Below are 18,433 nucleotides of genomic sequence, written 5' to 3' on the forward strand. Positions count from 1 at the left end.
TGGCCTCCTGTGTCCCCAGGCATGAAGACGAAACACGCGCTGCGCCACCACATGAAGCTGCACAAGGGCATCAAGGAGTATGAGTGCAAGGAGTGCCACCGCAAGTTCGCGCAGAAGGTCAACATGCTCAAGCACTACAAGCGGCACACGGGTGAGGCCCGCGCCGCCCGCCTCTGCCCCCAGTGGCCCCAGAGGCTCCCCTGTTGTGAGCGCCAGGCCCCACCTGGCTCTGAGCGCACAGGCAGGAGCACCCGGAGCTGGTGGGTCTCTGATAGGTTTGGCCCGTGGTCCCAGGCCGCGTCACCCTCTGGGCACCAGGGGACTGCAGAGGGCAGAGACGCGCCCACAGTGTAGGAGAGCCCCCTTTCCACATCCTCCCCGCATTTGCTCATGTTCTCGGGGTGACAGCCTTTCCCACTGGCATGGGGTTCTGTCTCGCTCTAGTTTTGGTTTGGCGTCCCTGTGGCTCGTGACATTGAGCATTTTTGCATACATCTGTGTCTGTCAGCACACTCGTCTGGGTTTTAATTGGATGAACTGGTTTTGGTCAAGTGTTTGAGTTCCTCGTGTATGTGGACGCCCACCCTTCATCAGGTACCTATACCAGTGTCTTGAAACATCTGCTGTGTTTTCTAGGAGTTTCAGCTTCAGGTCTTACATTTCGGCTTTGGATGGAGTTTGACTTGGTTTTCGTGCAGGGTGGGAGTTGGGTTGAGTCTTCCCTATCCAGCTTTCCCAGCACCCTTGATTGAAGAGGCTGTCCTCTCTAACCAGGTTCTTGGCATCTCTGTTCAGAGTCATTTGGCGTAGACTGTGGCTGTGTTTCTGGAGTCTGTTCTGTCCTGCTGACCTCTCGTGTTTCTGGCTGGTACCTGCTGTCCCTGTGGCTCAGGGCCAGGCCTCCAGCCTTGGCCTTTTGTTCGGGATGGCTTTGGTAGTCTTTCACACTTCAAATGAAGTTTGGGATTCTCTCTTCTAGTTCTGTGAAGAGCGTCTGACGTGCCAATGGACTTGGATTGAACACTTTGGATAGGATGGACATTTTGACAATATTCATTCCTCCAGTCCATGAACATAGAATGTCTCCGTTTTTTGTGTGTATTCTTTAATTTCTTACATCAGTGTTTGTTAACGTTCTTTGTAGAGTTTTTTTTCCACTTCATGGTTAAGTGTATTCCTTGGTTTTTGGTTGGCTGGTTGGTTGGCTTTCTTTTTCTTCTTCTCCCCCGACCTCCTCCCCTCCTCTTCCTCCTCCACCTCTTCCTCCTCCTTCTCCTTCTTCGCATAGCTGCTGTGAATGGGATTGCTTTCATGGTTTCTGACCAAGTTCGTTGTCGGTCAGCACATTTTCCGTGTTGATCTCACACGCTGCGTCCTCGCTGAGCTCACTCGTCGGTTCTAGACCTTCCAGTGGGTCTTCAGGTTTTTCTGCGTAGGATTGTTTGAATTCCTCCTTTCCTGTTGGCGTGCCTTCTGTGTCTCCTTTTGCCTGACCACCCTGGCTGAAACGTCCAGTGCTGTGTTGAATGAGAGCACTGAGAGAGGACACCCTGGTCTTGATCCTGGCTTTAGAGGAAATGCTTTCGGTTTCCACGTTTGGTATGATGTTGGCTGTGGGTTGGTCGCAGGTGGCCTTTATTGTGCTGGGATAGGGTCCTTTGACACTTAACTTTGCTCAAGGTTTTCATTTTGAAGGAACGTTGAATTCCATGAAATGTCTTTTCTGATCTATTAAGACGTTCATGTGCTTTTCACCCTTCCTTCCGTTGATGTGACGTACGACACGTATGGATTTGCATGTGCTGAATCGTCCTGCCTCCTTCACGGTGATCCCACTTGATTGTGGTGAGTGGTCTTTCGGTGTGCGCTGTCGGATAGTAGAGATGACTGTGGTTGGCCGCAGCAGTGCTGTGGTCTCTTGGGCTCGGCGGATTTGTACCCTCCTGGCGTTTGGTCTGGGTTCCTCTGTTCCTCTCCTGTGTCTCGTGTGCTGCCTGGACTCAGTGGGGTGAGTAAACTAACCCTAAAGCAGCTACCACTGCTTCATGCTTGTGCTGCTCTGCCTCTGTGTTTTCAGACAGGCCTTTCTGCTTTTTATTTTTTAATATAAAATATTGCCCTAGAGGGGTATATTTTAAAGCCATGGTTTTCTGGGAGCGAGTTGAGTTTGAGAATGAGGACTTTTTGTTTACCACCTTCTGGCAATTTCCCTCCCCCCAGAGGCAGACACTAGGCTATGTCACGGGCAAGACCTCCTTTATGTTCAGTGCTTCCTGCCTGTGAGACTCACGTGCTCTTCCCGCAGGGATCAAAGACTTTATGTGTGAGCTGTGTGGGAAGACCTTCAGCGAGAGGAACACCATGGAGACCCACAAGCTCATCCACACAGGTGGGTGGTCTGCAGGAACACCCTCCGCTGCACCAGCTGGCGAGGCTGGCACGGCTGCTCTTAGGCAGGTATTCCCCTGGGTGCTCAGTGCTACCCATGGCCTGCCAGACCCCTGCGACTTGAGCCCAGTATTTATTGGTGGGGCAGCGCTGTTGTGGGGCAGACAGGGGCCTTGAGCCGCCCGGTATTGGTGGGGCAGCGCTGTGGGGGAGAGGCCTCGTGTGCTCCCCAGGGCTGACCTGGTGGGCTGCTCTCGCAAGAGGAGCAGTGGGCTGGCAGGCACAGGCTCTCCAGAGCTGGGGCCAGGGGAAGGCCCCACGGGTGACCTGCACCTCTCTCTCCTCCTGACTGTGTACACATGAGAAGTGGGCAAGCAGTGGACGTGCTCCGTGTGTGACAAGAAGTACGTCACCGAGTACATGCTGCAGAAGCACGTGCAGCTCACCCATGACAAGGTGGAGGCGCAGAGCTGTCAGCTGTGCGGGACCAAGGTGTCCACCCGGGCCTCCATGAGCAGGCACATGCGGCGCAAGCACCCCGAGGTGAGCCTGGTGACCGTCCCCCGCCCTCTGTGGCCTGGGGTGTGCCTCCCCTCTGCAGGACCCCACTGTGGTGCCTGGGTCTGTCTTGCTGGAGACCCTGAGTTCCTGGGACAGGGCCTGACCACATACCCTTGAGTTGTGCACCTGCGTAGGAGGAGGTGCTGGACGAACGGCCAGGACAGAGGAGGGCCAGGGTAACTCACACCAGTTCTAAACGTTCTCTCCCTGGGGTCACACCAGCTGGACACCCTGCCCGCCCTCTCCCTGCTTCCTCCCATGGAAGTGAATAGTGTGCAAAACAGGAACCGTCAGAGTGCTGGGGTGGGGGGCTCAGGCCCAGTGGGGGAGCCCGGCAGCGAGGTACACTTCAAAGAAGAAAATGCAAGTGAATGATCATCACCTCCTGGAATGGGAAGACTTTCCCAACCAAAGTGGCCGAAGAAGTCAATAAGATATTGCTACATTAGACTGTACCCACTCAAGGGCCTCTGTAGGTCGGAGAGTGCAGAGGCCAGCGGGCAGACGGCGTGAGCATTCCTGGTGATGATGCCTCGCGACAAAGCCCGGGGCCACGTGCAGAGGAGAGAGACCCTGAGGGAGGGAATTCACGTGGCCCCAGAAACACAGCACAGCCTTCCCTAGTCCCGAGCTGGAGGGGTGAGCGCAGGGGTCCCCAGCACCTGCTTGAGGCTCAAGGCCACAGGGTCCTCTGCAGAGGACAGGCCAGAGACGCCCTGCCCGCCCTCGGTCGTCAGCCACCCAGAGCCTCTGTTCCATTTCCAGGGTTACTTCCCTCAGGGGCCTGCAGGGCTGCCGAGTGCAGAACCCCCCAGACGCTGTGATTCCCACAGCCCGTCCCATCTGGCCACGTAACCTCGTCAGTCTCTGTCTTCCGTCCTATGTGCTGTGTCCCTTCCTTGTGACCTAATCAGTGCAGTCATCACAGAATGAGCCTGAGGAACATGCGCAGGGGCAGGCTGGTGGTGAGACGCTCACCCGCTACTCACACCCAAGCTGTGGGAGAGCCATGGGCACAGGGCGCAAGTCCCAGTGCCAGTGTCACATGCTGAGGACAGCGCTCAGCAGGCTGATGGAGGGGAGGGGAGGGGCTGCACTCCGCCCACCACCGAGCGACAGGTGGGGGTGAGGGTGCTCTGAGCGAGGAGCCGCCGTCTGGTGCCGGCCCACTGCACCTCACTTGCTCAGCTTGCTCTGCGGGGCACCAGGGGCTCTGGGGTCTCACTCACTGAGAGCTCCCGTCATGGGGCAGCAGAGGGAGGGCGCGGTGCCCGCCGCCGCTGTGCACTCAGGAGAGGAGCGAGCACCTTGGTGCCAGCAGCCCCGCTGTGTGAGAGCCTGCAGGAACCTGGTCAGGGTCTGGGGCTGGGGACCCTCCTGGATGGGCTGCTGAGTCTCAAGCCAGCCCCCTGCAGTGACTTCTCTGAGGGCCCCTGCTTCAGGGCCCCCACCCCCATGTCTGGGTTCCTCGGGTGTCACCGGGGCCGCCGTCGTGGGGGTTGGCATCCCTGCTCACTGTCCCATGCCCCTGCAGGTCCTCGCAGTGAGGATCGATGACCTGGACCACCTGCCTGAGACCACCACCATTGACGCCTCCTCCATCGGCATCGTCCAGGTGAGCCGCACGGGGCCCCGCGGGCACAAGGGACTGAGGGTGCAGTGCATCGACGCCCAAGCGCCACGCCACAGGTCCTGGGTGCAGTGCAGATGCAGGCCGCTGGGTCCAGTGAGGGAGTGTGTGGCAGCCGTGTCCAGACCAGAGACCCACGAGCCACTTGGCCTGAGCCGCCTGCGGTCGGTGGGAAGGAAGCCACTGTGACCACGCCTTGGCAGACTACTCTGGTCTGTCTGCCTTGGGGGCATGAGTCGCACGGGAGGGGCAGTGGGACCACATGGAGAACCTCCCCAGGCCCCTTGCTGCCCAGGGAGGACTGACCTGGCAGGAGGATCTGGCCACGGCCCGTCTCTCCCTCCACCCCTGCAGGGGGCACGTGGGTTGGTTCCCCCGGGAGCCGTCCACACAGTTGTCGTGGGCAGGCCCTTCAGACCACAGCCGTCCTACAGGGGTCTCTTTCTGCCCCGGGGAGAGTTCTGCTGGAAGCCTGCACCGTGGGCTGAGCGCCTCACCACTGGCCTGCCGTGTGTCCAGGGCGGTGCAGGGCTGTCCTGGCCTGTCGTCGCTGAACCTGGTCTTCCCACAGCCTGAGCTGAACCTGGAGCAGGAAGAGCTGGCCGAGGGGAAGCCCGGGAAGACGGCCAAGCGCAGCCACCGGAGGAAGCAGAAGCCCGAGGAGGGGGCAGGGGCACCGGCCCCCGAGGACAGCGCCTTCAGCGAGTACTCGGAAAAGGAGGCCGAGTTCACGGGCAGCGTGGGCGACGAGACCAGCTCCGCGGTGCAGAGCATTCAGCAGGTCTGCTGGCTTCTCTCTGTGAGATCGGGTGCCAGGCACTCTTATGGAGGCCGCTTCCCCAAGCACAGGCGTCTGCACGACAGGACGCCAGCCCATCTGCAGCGTGCGCCCCACACACGTGGACACCTCCTGGGTCTGCCCTGAGTCCTGCGGTCCACACTGGCCTTGTTTCCTGTAGCACGCCAGGCTCTGACCTCCACATCACACTGGTCACTGTCAGCAGTGACCTGACATCCCAGTGTGTGAAACGGACGTCACCCTGGCTGGGGTCCCAGGGTGGGGAGACCCCAGGCTGCCAGTGCGTCCCCTGGTTGTGGAGGGGCAGTCGTAGGCACTGCAGGCCAGGCGGGCCCTCTGCTGGGGGAGAGGACAGGATGGGGCAGCTGAGCCCCTCCTCCGACACATCTCTTGCTCAGCCTCATCATGTTTGCTCCTGAGGGCCCGCATCTCTCAGGGCCCTGCCTCTGCGTGCCTCCCACTCTGGAGGGGACCCCTGCACTCGGCTGCCCTCTGTGCTGTTTAGGAAGGAGAGCCGCCCCCTTGCCTGGCTGTTGGGACTGCGGTGTCACGTTCTCCTCCTTACCCTGCGGCGAGGATATCGTGCCCGCTTCCCACCACTGACAAAATGCCCAGGAAAGTCGCTTAAAGGAGGGAAGCGTTATTTTGGCTTGTGGTCTGAGGTTTTAGTCTGTGGTCACTTGGCCATCACTTTGGCCTGTGAGGAGGAAGAACGTTCCAGAAGAACATCATGGTGTGGAGCTCAGGGGCAAGCTGTCACCTCATGGCTGCAGGGAAGCCGAGATGGGGTGTGGGGACAAAAACACCTTCTAAAGGGCAGACCCCGCAGTGACATGCTCCCTCCGACCAGGCCTCTCCTAAAGGTCCTACCACCCCAAATAGTGCCACCAGCGGGGCGCTCCTTGGTCCCAAGCCTGGGGTGTCTCTGGGGAGCATTTCAGACCCAACCATGACAGGTTCTCTGTGGCTTGCAGGCAGCAGGGCGGGAGGCAGTGCCTGCGGGAGGCTTGGCCTCCGTTTTCTTTTCTTTTTTATTTATTTATTTATTTAAATTTATTTATTTATTTATTTATTTATTTATTTATTTATTTTTATTGGTTGTTCAAAATATTACAAAGCTCTTGACATCTCGTATTACATATATTAGATTCAAGTGGATTATGAACTCCCATTTTTACCCCAAATACAGATTACAGAATCACATCGGTTACACATCCACATTTTTACATAATGCCCTATTAGTGACTGTTGTATTCTGCTACCTTTCCTATCCTCCACTATCCCCCCTCCCCTCCCCTCCCCTCCCATCTTCTCCCTCTACCCCACCTACTGTAATTCATTTCTCTCCTTGTTTATTTTCCCCTTCCCCTCACAACCTCTTATATGTAATTTTGTATAACATTGAGGGTCTCCCTCCATTTCCATGCAATTTCCCTTTTCTCTCCCTTTCCCTCCCACCTCATGTCTCTGATTGATGTTGATCTTTTCTTCCTGCTCTTCCTCCCTGCTCTGTTCTTAGTTGCTCTTCATGCTGGCTTCCTCCTGCCCGCCCCGGCAGCCCCTCCCTGGAGTGTTCTGCCCCCTTGTGGCCTGGTTATTATTTGCATCTTGTTTCTCTTTTCCAGTGGAAATGATTTTCCCAGGACAAGATTAACTTGGTGTCCCCTTCACCAAAAGCTGTTTGCCTCTTATCCTTAACCAGGAGCATGTGACAACCCCAGTGTGACTGTGACACTGCAGCCAAGTGCACTCTCGGGAGCCTAGTCCACCCTCCCGCTGCAGCAAACCTCACTGTCTCTTGCTCTGTGTCACTCTTCCAGGTGGTGGTGACCCTGGGAGACCCCAATGTGACTGCCCCATCAAGTTCCGTTGGCCTGACCAATATCACCGTGACCCCCATCACCACTGCAGCTGGGACTCAGTTTACCAATCTGCAGCCAGTGGCTGTGGGGCACCTCACCACCCCTGAACGCCAGTTGCAGCTGGACAACTCCATCCTGACCGTGACCTTTGACACCGTCAGTGGCTCCGCCATGTTGCACAACCGCCAGCACGATGTCCAGGTCCACCCGCCACCAGAGGCCTCCAGCCCCCAGTCTGTGGCCCACTTCATCAATCTGACCACCCTGGTCAACTCCATCACACCCCTGGGGAGCCAGCTCAGCGAGCAGCACCCACTCACATGGCGGGCGGTGCCCCAGACAGACGTGTTGCAGCCGCCACAGCCGCCGGCACCCCCACAGCAGGCGGCACAGCCCCAGGTCCAGGCCGAGCAGCAGCAGATGTACAGCTACTGAGCTGCTGCCGCCACCGGACAGAGCCAGGGACTGGGGGTGTCTTGAGGTGTGTGTGCTGGATACCAAACAGAGCAAAGGTGCATACAGTGCGTCGTGCCTGAGGTGGACGTAGCTTTGCAGACCGTCTCCAGGTACCCCAGCAGCTGTGGGAGTGTCGGCTTAGCTCCAGAAACGACCCAGCAGGCAGGGTTTGACACTCGGTCCGTGCCAGATATGCCTTACCAAGGTCGTGCAGCCGGCCTCAGAACGCTGAGGGCAGGGCTGGAGAAGGGGCGTAGAGGTAGAAGCAGGTCCCAAGAGCGATTGTCATGAGGAGCACAAGCCGTTCATTTTCTGTTTTCTTTGGAGCTCATTACTGTACTGAACACACAGTAGTCACGGGGCAGCACACAGCAGAGAACACGGTTTTCTCCTCACTCTTGGATTTTTTTTGGCAAGTGAGCAGATAGAGGTTGAAGTAACTTCTCTTCAAAATATGGCTTGAGTCCAGTTTGCCGCAGGGCTGTGGACTGAGACCACATGTGAGATGTGCCACAGTGGCATGGGACTCTGCCTTCGAGTCCCTCACAGGCAAGGGGTCACGTGAGGCCACCCACCCAGGCACAAAAGACATGTTGGGAATGTCCATCAATCAATTTTCATACGGTTTTTCATTTTCTTTTTTATTTCAAACGTGTATTCAAGACCTTGTTGTGGCCAATATTGTCTTTCTAACTTTAAGATGATGAAGTCGATTGCACTGTAGGACTGTCCACATCCGATTCTGCACTGCTGCCCGTGCAGAGGCGCTCTCTCCCAGTGGGAGAGTTCACTTCCGAGGCTCCTTTGGAGTCGTCTCAGGATTCTCTGCCATCCAGAAGTATTTATTGTGGCTGAATCTCAGTCAGAGCCCTGAACAGAAGGACAGGGAAGAAATCCATGTTTTCTTTCTGTGTGAACCTCAATTCCAAAGGTGGGTGTGTCCGAAGACCCATTCCCTATAAAAAACGTTGAGTGATCAGGCTCTGGACAGGGAAGCGTGTGTGTTCCAGAAACACCGAGGACTCGGCTGCCTGCACGTGGTAGTGGAGGCAGGCGAGGTTAGCCTAGCAGCAGATGCGTGGAGTGCTCTTACAGCCAGCTCTGTAGGACACACGTCACGCCGTGTGCCACCCGGGGTGAAGGGCCTGGCTGGCCAACCCGCTGTGTGCAGCCAGCAGCGTGGGACGTGCGGGTGTGGGAGAGGAGCTGTCTTCAGCACTGCCTGTGAGGGTCAGCTTGCCTGCTGTTACCAGGGAGGCCACCTGAAGGGACCCCAGGAACTGGGCAGTGGCTGAGTAAGGCAGGAGAGCCTGGCTCTGGGGCACAGGTATGTGGGGCGGCATGGGGCTTTCCTGGGCCTTCAATTCATTCCCAGCAGCAAGCTTCTGAGGGTGGCTCTGGAGCTGGTTTTGTGCAATACGTGCCCTCTGAGCCCGGAGCCAGTGGGCATGCCGAGCCCTGGCCCCCACCCTGCCGGGCCCACGCGTGCCGTCTTCCTCAGCAGACTCCGCAGTGGGAGAGTGTTTGAATTCTTAATTTATGGTAGTTATTTTTTGTTATTTATATATATAAGGAACTGCTTCACGGGAGGTGGCTTCCCTCTTGGGCAAGGGTGGCTTGTTCTCCATCCTCCAGCCACAAGTCGTCCAGCCGCCCCTGGACTCACCGGGAGAGCCAGGTTCCTGAGCTTTCTCCCTAAACGTTAGTGCCAGTCTCTGCATTTGCAGAGTCTCCAGGGCAGAACAGCCTGGCGAAAAGCCTGTGCAGGCGAGGCTGGTGACTGACCTACACGGGCATCTGTCCCTCATCCTGCTTCCTGGGAAAGAAAGGCCTTCTCAATTGTTCTGATTATTTTTTTTTTAAAAGGAGTTGTGTCAGATGTTTCTGAAGAATCTGATTCAGGTCATGTGGCGTGGGCGCTGCCACTGTTGCTGAAACACAGAGGCAGCTTCTCCCCGGGTGGCGGGTGGGCACTCACACAGCCGGACTGTCTCCCGGGCTTCTGTGCACACATGATCTTGATAGGGTCACGTCTGAGCAAGCGTGTTGTCCTAAAGCAATTGCTGTGAATCTCACAAGAAACTGGATAGCGAACAAAAGGTTCTTCTCAGCCCAAAGAGTCCTCAAGGGCCGCTGCTCTGCCTCTACACCCTTGTTATTCAGAGTGCTTGACTCTTTACGAGACCCAGGGTGCACAGGGGTGTCTCTAAAGGAAGAGGCCATGCGGCCAGCGAGCCCTGCTGCCCATCTCAGTGATGACAACTTAAATCCTGAGGACGTGTTTGACCGATGAGCTGGTGGAGCTGGCCTGCCTCTTGCAGGCAGAGCACAGGGTCCGCGGCCTGCCATGCGTCCTGTGCTCTGCAGGAGGGGACCGGCCTCTGGCGCAGCTGTAGCGTGTGAACGTGTTCTCTCAAGAAAGTGCTGTGCACGTGCCCCACCCTGTGTCCAGCTCAGAACCGCTGGGCGGGTTGGTGGGGGGGTTAGATTCCAGTGCCTTGCCTGGTTCCACTGTCAGGGTCCACAGGCGGAGGCTGGTGGCTCCCGGCTGAAGGCAGCGTGCGTGACCTTCTCGTTGGGTTTCAAAAGGCATCGACTGTCCTGAGATGCTGAGTGTCTTTCATGTCACATCATTTGTATAATGGTAAATAAAGGTGCTGTGACCTGTGTTCTCCACTGCTAGCCCGCTTCCTGCTACCCACAGTGACATTCTGACCCCCACCAGGGGTGACATCTTTTTTTTTTTTTTTTTTAAAGAGAGAGAGAGAGAGAGAGAATTTTTTATTTAATATTTATTTTTTAGTTTTCGGCGGACACAACATCTTTGTTTGAATGTGGTGCTGAGGATCGAACCCGGGCTGCACGCATGCCAGGCTAGCGCGCTACCGCTTGAGCCACGTCCCCAGCCCCAGGGGGGTGACATCTTAATTTTCCTCCAGTCCTGGGCCACAAGTGTCCAGATGGCTCAGAGCATAAGTCCTGAGGTGCTCACTGAGGAGCCATCAGGATTCCAGAAAGAGACGCCCAAGAGCCTGTGTGGCCTCTTATGAAGCCTGGCTTGGAGAATGGGCACAAAAAGATCCGTAGGCAGAAGGGACCCTAACCAAGGCATTTCTGTGGCCCTGCTGTCCTGTTGACCAGATATTAAGTTACGTGTTCCATGTTGTTAGTTATGAAGCACCTCAACGTCTGCCTTCCTCTAGGGAAGGAGTGATGGGGCACTGTGGGTATTCTCGGTGGCTTCTGGCAGCTGTCCCATTGGCAGATTGGATCCACTCATTGGATGCCTGCCAATTAAGAGGCTTCCTTGTGTGTACCACGCGCATAGGGCTCTGCACACCGGGAACTTTCAGACCCTCCTGGGAGGAAACCAGTGATGTGTGTCCATCCCTGGCCACCGGCAGCCTGCATCTCTGCTTGGGCATGGACTAGGGAGAGCCTGCGCTGCCTCCAGCCGAGGGGTGAGGAAGCACAACAGTCCCAGTCCGTGAGTGCCGTCCCCACACAGCAGGGCCAGAGCCCAGAGGGGAGCTGGTGGGGCCACGGCTCCTCTTGACCATCTCCACTTCTGGTACAAGTGCACCGGCACAAAGGGGCCCTAGATCAGGACAGGGACTAACAAACTCACTGGGAGGCAGTGCACTTGGCAGAATTATCCAGAGGTGGTCCTGGGTTTCCAGAATAAGGGGTTGACTGTGACCACCCTTCCACCCAAGCCTGTGTCCCTTCCTTGACCAGAGACCATTCCCTCAGTCCCCGGGGACCCCAGCTACAGGCAGCCGGCACCGCATGAACTGGCTGCCTCAACCCTGCAGCCTGCGCCCCCTCCCAGCTGGTGCCCTCCACAAGGAGGGGGACCAAGAGGGAGAGTGCCCCTCACTGCTGCGCAGACCCACCCTGCATCTCAGATACATCCCTGGGCAGTGGGAGTTCCACTGGGGACCTGGGAACTGGCTCCTTCCCACTATGTGCAGCGTCAGGTCTCCTGAGTGCTGGTGGCCACTCTCACGGCAGCCCAGAGCTTGGTCCTGGCTTGAGCTGCTTGCTTCTGAGTTTTGGACACAGACTGGTAGCACAGTCATAAGGGAAGGAGGAGCTGACTCCGAGAGCCACAGGCTGCTCAGGAGCATCGTGCCCTGGGCTCTGCCACTCCTTTGGGAGCACCAGTGTCCCCCTGGTGCCTCAAGAACAGCCCTGTTGGACCCAGCCCACTCTCGGAAGGGATGATCTCACTCTGCATTTTGCTGCCCCAGTCTTGGCCCTGTGCTCCATCCCCACACTCAGCCACCAGCCCTGTCATCCACCTGTGGGTGCAAGCCCAGCGTCACCCTGCACCTTCTTTCCACACTAATGTCCTGAGCGTTTCTGAAAGTGTCCAGTTCTAGCACCCTCCAGAACCCCCTGGTTCTGTGGTCAGCTGAAACCCCGTAAGTGACTGTCCAACTTCCCCTCCTCCCCGGGATGCTTCATGCTCTGCCTCAGCCACCCTTGGACAGGCAGGCGTCCCGTATTGTCACCTACCCGCCGAGCCAGATGAAAGACTCCTGAGTGCCTTGCATGCAGCACCAGGTCCTGCAGGCCCTAGGGCTGCAGAGAGGCTCTTCGGGAATGCTGGGTCCTGAGCGCTCTCTGCAGCCCACCAGGACCCCTCCACGGCCCCGGGCTCTGCTGGGTCAGCCCACCTCCTGGCTCTGTACCTTCCCTTCCCCTGGGTGAATGGCTGCTTGTCCCTCAAATCTCAGCCCAAACTCAGCAGCCTTCCAGAACCCTCTAGAAGCTCACAGTTCCTGTGCTGAGGGCTGCCTGCACGCTCTACTGTTTACCCAGGAGCTCTCTGTCTTCCCTCCTTCCTCCTGCTGGGAGCGAGCTGCAGGAGGGAGGGCCGTGTGGGCATCGTGTGGGCATTTCCCTGCACAGGGAGGGTTATCAGGCAATGGCAGGACCGACCAGGAGCCAGGCGGTCTCCCCTGTGTGGCCCTCACAGGCCGGCACTGTCCTGCACACTGGGCTGTCTGTTTCACACACACACACAAGTGTATTCTCACATGTGTCTCCTTTCTCGAAAGATTCTGTTTCATCAGAGTAAAGTAGCTCATTTTTTCAGGAACAAACAACCCTAAAATCTTAGCAGCTTAAGACAATAAATATTTCTCTCTTGCTCAAACTATGTGACTACCAGGAGCCGTATCATGACAGCCGCTCAGGGTCAGACAGGGGGACCTGGGACCTGGAGCAAGTCCAGTCACGGTGCAGAGAGGAGCCCAGGCAGAGCACAGCAGCCTCAGCTAGGGACCAAGGCAGAGTCCAGGGCAGAGTGCTGGGGAGGATGGGGCTGCACAGGACCAGCAGCAGAGACCAGCAGAGGGCCCGGGACTCAGCTGAGGACTGACTGTGCGCTTGGAGGAGACCACCTATTCCCACCTTGCAGAGTCAGCCTCCTGAGCCTCCTAAGGTTGGATGGAGTTTTCAGGAAGTTTGCCTAAACGTAGGGGAAGTTAGCCCTGCACTCCATCTGACTCCACCTAATATGACAGGGTTACAAGGAGCTAAAAGGTCCCGAACACAGAGGCAAGGACGTGAAATGCTGATTATTCTGATTGGTCATTACACCTGGTACACAGGCATTGACTGATCACGGGGAAGCCCAGAAATATGTGCAATGTTAGGTGTTAATTAAAAATACGAAGTATAATAAAAAGGAAAATCCTGTGGCCCAGTGCGTTGGAGTGTGCCTGTAATCCCAGCAGCTCTGGAGGCTGAGGCAGGAGGATGGCGAGTTCAAAGCCAGCTAAGCAACTCAGTGAGACCCTGTCTCTAAATAAAATACAAAATAGAGCTGGGGTGTGTCTCAGTGGTCTAGCCCCCTGAGTTCAATCCCTGGTACAAAAAAAAAGGAAAATCCCGTCCTATGAATCACTTCACAAGGATGCAATTTTTTATTAGAGCATTATATTTACACTAGTATCTGGGTTCCTTTTGACACAACTATACATACAAGGAATTTGGTTTCAATCCCCCTTCCTCCTCTGCTCTACTATCTCCCTTTCACTCCTCTACTTATTTATTTCTGACTGGCACTTTCTGCATGTACATAAAGGTGGAATCCCTTTGGTACATTTATGTATGAGTGAGACACGATTCTGTGAGACTCATTCCTTAATTCTTCCCCTTTCTCGTCCCTCCCCCTCCCCCTTTTTCTTCTACTCCACTGATCTCCCCTGTGTCTCTATGAAATCCCATCCCCCTCCCCACGGCCTCCTTTCCCTCATTTTGCTCCAGCTTCCACAAGACAGAAAGCATTCCACCCTTGACTTTCTGAGCCCGGCTTATTTCACTTAGCATGATTTTCTCCATATCCATCCATTTACCAGCAAATGCCAAAATTTCATTCTTCTTTATGGCTCAGTGAAACTCCATTTTGTATATACCACATATTTCTGATCCATTCATCTATTGACGGGCATCTAGGTTGATTCCATATTTGGTTATTGTGAATTGTGCTGCTACAAAGATTGAAGTGGCTGTGTTGCTGGAGTACGGCAATTTTAGTTCTTTTGGATTACTACCAAGAAGAGGGAATAGGCTGGGTCATATGGTGGTTCCATTCTTACTATTTTGAGGAAAATTTAATTGTTCTCCAAAGTAGGTGAACTAATTTGCAGCCCCACCAATGATGTTATAAGTGTACCTTACCCCACATCTTCACCAACATTTATTATTATTTATATTCTGGGTAACTGCCATTTTGACTGGAGATGAAATCTTGGTATAGTTTTGATTTTCATTTCTCTGATTGCTAGAGACACTGAATGTTTATTCATATATTTATAGACCTCTTGTGTTTCTTCTTCTGAGAAATTTCTGTTGAGTTCCTTTGCTTTGGTGATTGGGTTATTTGTTTTTTTTTTTGGCATTGAGTTTTTTGAGTTCTTTATATATTCTGGATATTAACCCCTTGTCAAGGAACAGCTGGTAAAGATTATATATCCATAGGCTCTCTTCTCCTTCTTTCTTTCTTTCTTTCTTTCTTTTTGCATTTATTTTTTAGTTATAGGTAGGCACAATGTCTTTATTTTATTTTTTTCTCTGTGGTGCTGAGGATTCAACCCAGTGCCTCATGCATGTTAGGCAAGCACTCTTCCTCTGAGTCCCAACCCCAGCCCTCTCTTCTCTTTCTTAATCATTTTCTTTGCTGTACAGAAGCTTTTGAATTTGATGGCATCCCACGTATTGATTCTTGGTTTTATTTCTTGATATTCTGGGGTCTTGTTGAAGAAGTTGGTGCTGCATCTCTATGATGCAGTGTGGCCCTGTGTTTTCATCAGCATTTGCAAGCTTTCTGGTCTCATTCCTAAGTCTTCAACCTATTTTGATTTGACTTCCTTGTTGGGAGGAAGACAGGAATCTCATTTCATTCTTCCACGTGGAGATAACCAGTTTTCCTGGCACCATTTGTTAACAAAGGCTGTCTTTTCTCCAATAGATTTTGGGTTCCTTTATTAAGTATTAGGTGGCTATAAGCATGTAGGTTTGTCTCTGGGTCTTCTATTCTATTCCATTGGTCTTCTTGTCTAGTTTGATGCCAGTACCATGGTATTTTTGTTACTAAAGCTCTGTAGTATAATTTGAGATCAGGTATGGTGATGCCCCCTGCCTCACTTTTCTTATTCACAATGGCCTTGGCTATTCTGGGTCTCTGATTCTTCCTCATTAATTTAATGACTTTTTTCTAGTTCTGTGAAGAATGCCATTGATATTTTGATGTGTATTGCATTGAATCTGTATATTGCTTTGGGTAGTGTGGTCCTTTTGACAATATTAATTCTTTCTATCCAAAAACATGGAAGGTCTTTCCATATTCTGAGGTCTGCAAAAATGCAATTTTAAAGAAAAAAAAATTGAAAAGATAAAATCGTGTCCAAAATACTTAACTAAGTCCCAGAACAAAATTCAAGAATTTTTATTTAAGAATACAAAAAATACAGTGATCAACATTGTAAATTTCTGAATGGCATCAAATAAAACATCATCAGGAGAGGAGCTGGGCACGGTGGCACACACCTGTAATCCCAGTGGCTCAGGAGACTGAGTTAGGAGAATTTTAAGTTCAAAGACATCCTCAGTAATTTACTGATTAAGAGAGACCATACCTCTACATGAAATATTTTAAAGGGCTGGGGATATGACTCAGTGAACAAGTGTCCCTGGTTTCAATCCCCAATACCCCCCTCCCCCAAAAAAAGAAAATCAGGAGAGAATCAGGAAAACATACCAATGAAGAAGTGCAAAATTAATCAAAACCAACTTAGAAATGGCAGAATTGGTTGGTAGACAGTGGTATTAAGAGAGTGATTCCAGTGCTGGTGTGGTGGGAATGGTGGTTTATGCTTTCCATGTAACTAGTATTGTCAGGTGGTAAAATTATCCACCCAGGACCTTAAAAGCAAAATTTTTAGTCTAAGATCATAGATTGAGGAGATAAGAAAAAGCATTTTCTAGCTCAGATGGATGGAGAAGGACACTTGGCATCTTTATTTATAACCTTTTTATTTTTTTCCTCTCCTGGGGATTGAATCCAGGGGTGCTCCATCATGGAGCTATATTCCCAACCCTTTTTATTTTGAGACAGGGATCTTGCTAAGTTGCTGAGGCTGGCCTTGAACTTGTGATCCTCCCAGTTGCTGGGATCACAGGCTTGTGCCACATACCCATATTCACCATGTATTTTATTTTGTTTATTTATTTGTTTATTTTTTTAGATGTTGATGAATCTTTATTTTATTCATTATTTTATATGTGATGCTGAGAATCCAACCCAGTGCCTCTCACATGGTAGGCAAGCGCTTTACCACTGAGCCACAACCCCTGCCCATCACCATGTATTTCTAAGTGTTGGAGAAAACATTCTTCCTTGGAGACCAAAGCTTTGAAGCTCCAAAGTAACTGAATTTATTATACCCTCCAGGAATTAGCACTGGAAGTTTCTAGGTTATAACGAGACTTGGAAATCCTGATCCCCAAGGATTCAATTGTATTAACAAGATCATTAATGAATTCTTCCATTGCGTTCATTAGGTAATGAATTGTGTCCCTTGTTAGCAATGGGGGACACGTGACCTTTCAGGTCTCTTACTGTCCACACTGTCTTAATGATGAATGGCACGTGACGTTCAGTAGAGAGTGGTTCTTTCGTCTCCACCCAATCTCCTTCTGTTAAATGGTCAGACAATAGAAGTGGCAGATTAAAGAGACTTTATTTGGTCCCCATCATGTGCCTTGCACTTAAGTTCATAGCACGCTAGGAAGGCCCTCAGATACACATTGGCATTCTAACATAGAGGTGGGGAAGTATTACTCTACCCTATTGGTTTTCAAAAACCATATTCCCTAGGCTATCCCACACATCTCAGTCCTTCCTATGTAACTCTCTAGTGTCCTACCTGTAATAGTCTAACAAAGACCTTGATGGGTGAAATAAAAGAAACAATGGAAATTCCAGCCAAGATTACAGTGTGTGTGGTGGGGGGCACACAGCCATGCCTCATTGTCTATGTTTCGTTGCTATAATAAAATTCCTGAGGCTGGGTAATTTATAGAGAAAATAGACTTATTTGGCCTGTGATTCTGGTGGCTGGAAAGCCCACATGGCATGGCCCTTACTGGCCAGGCCCCTCTCTGTGCAGCATCATGGCTGGAGCCTGAGACACACAGCAAGCGATATAGCAGGAGACAAGATGGGGTTGAGTGGGGCTCACAACAACCTCCCTCACAGGGAAGAATTCCTCCGCCTCTGGAGAGCCACCCCCCTCACCAGGTCGGACTCTCACCAGGTCGGACCCTCACCAGGACGGCCTGACCTAGTTACCTCCCACCAGGCTCCACCTCTTAAATGTGCACCTCTCAGCACCATCACGCCAGGGACTGGACTTCCCCAAGGGACCCTCTGGGGACGCAGTGCGTCGGGACCACAGCCTCCTGCCTTTGTCCTCACACCCCAAGCAAAGCCCTCTTCACGGCACATGGTTGATTTTAGGTGGGTTGGACATTAATGTTTTGCATTCTTTAGAAACTGAAGATGGAATTCTGTTATAGATTTTCAGTTATCGGGGACATCTCCTAAGCATCAGTAAAAACATGTGATTGAAATTGTTTATATTTGAACACCCAGCCTGTTAGCACAAGACAAGAAAAATTGTCCCAGCATCAACTGTCACTTAGCAGGCACTCCACCACGGTGGCTCAGCTAGCCCCACGGTGGTCCCCTGCATGGCTTCATCTCATCGTGGATTATTAGGGCTCATTGTGAAAGAGGAGGCGTCATTGCCAGTAAAATATCATCGCCACGATGCACTGACTTAATGAATCCATGACTTCACACTGTGGGCCTGCATTTCCTCTCCTGTGTTTGGAAATCTATCAGTACTCTTGGAGAAATCGTGAACTGGGAGAGGTTGCCAGCCCCTACTCAGGCCACGTAGCTCCCTTCAGGAAAAGAATAACATCACTGTTAGCCGGGCGGCAGCTCCCGCCTGTAATCCCAGAGGCTCTGGAGGCTGAGGCAGGAGGATTGTGAGTTCAAAGCCAGCAACTTAGAGGGTCCCTAAGCACTTAGCAAAACCTTGTCTCAAAATAAAAAGGACTGGGAATGTAGCTGAGTGGTAAAGTGCCCCTGGGTTCAATCCCCAGCACCAAAAGAAAAAGAAAAAGAAAAAGAAAGATCAACATCAGTGTGAGTTG

The 18,433-nt window shown here is 52.8% G+C and overlaps 1 protein-coding gene across 3 annotated transcripts in view; it reads left to right on the top strand.

Annotated features, from left to right (window-relative positions):
* Positions 1-10,364, top strand: part of Prdm15 (PR/SET domain 15) — a 36,593-nt gene extending 26,229 nt beyond the window's left edge. For all 3 annotated transcript variants that reach the window (XM_076868001.2, XM_076868002.2, XM_076868003.2), the window contains 6 exons: positions 20-151; positions 2,306-2,389; positions 2,756-2,931; positions 4,484-4,564; positions 5,151-5,360; positions 7,199-10,364. In XM_076868001.2, coding sequence (XP_076724116.1) covers positions 20-151; positions 2,306-2,389; positions 2,756-2,931; positions 4,484-4,564; positions 5,151-5,360; positions 7,199-7,675 — 1,160 coding nt within the window. In that variant the 3' untranslated portion in view covers positions 7,676-10,364. The remainder of the gene's footprint in view (positions 1-19; positions 152-2,305; positions 2,390-2,755; positions 2,932-4,483; positions 4,565-5,150; positions 5,361-7,198) is intronic.
* The last annotated feature ends 8,069 nt before the right edge of the window (positions 10,365-18,433 follow it).

The sequence above is a fragment of the Callospermophilus lateralis genome, chromosome 10 (genome assembly GCF_048772815.1).
Source record: "Callospermophilus lateralis isolate mCalLat2 chromosome 10, mCalLat2.hap1, whole genome shotgun sequence".
Classification (NCBI taxonomy): Eukaryota; Metazoa; Chordata; class Mammalia; order Rodentia; family Sciuridae; genus Callospermophilus; species Callospermophilus lateralis.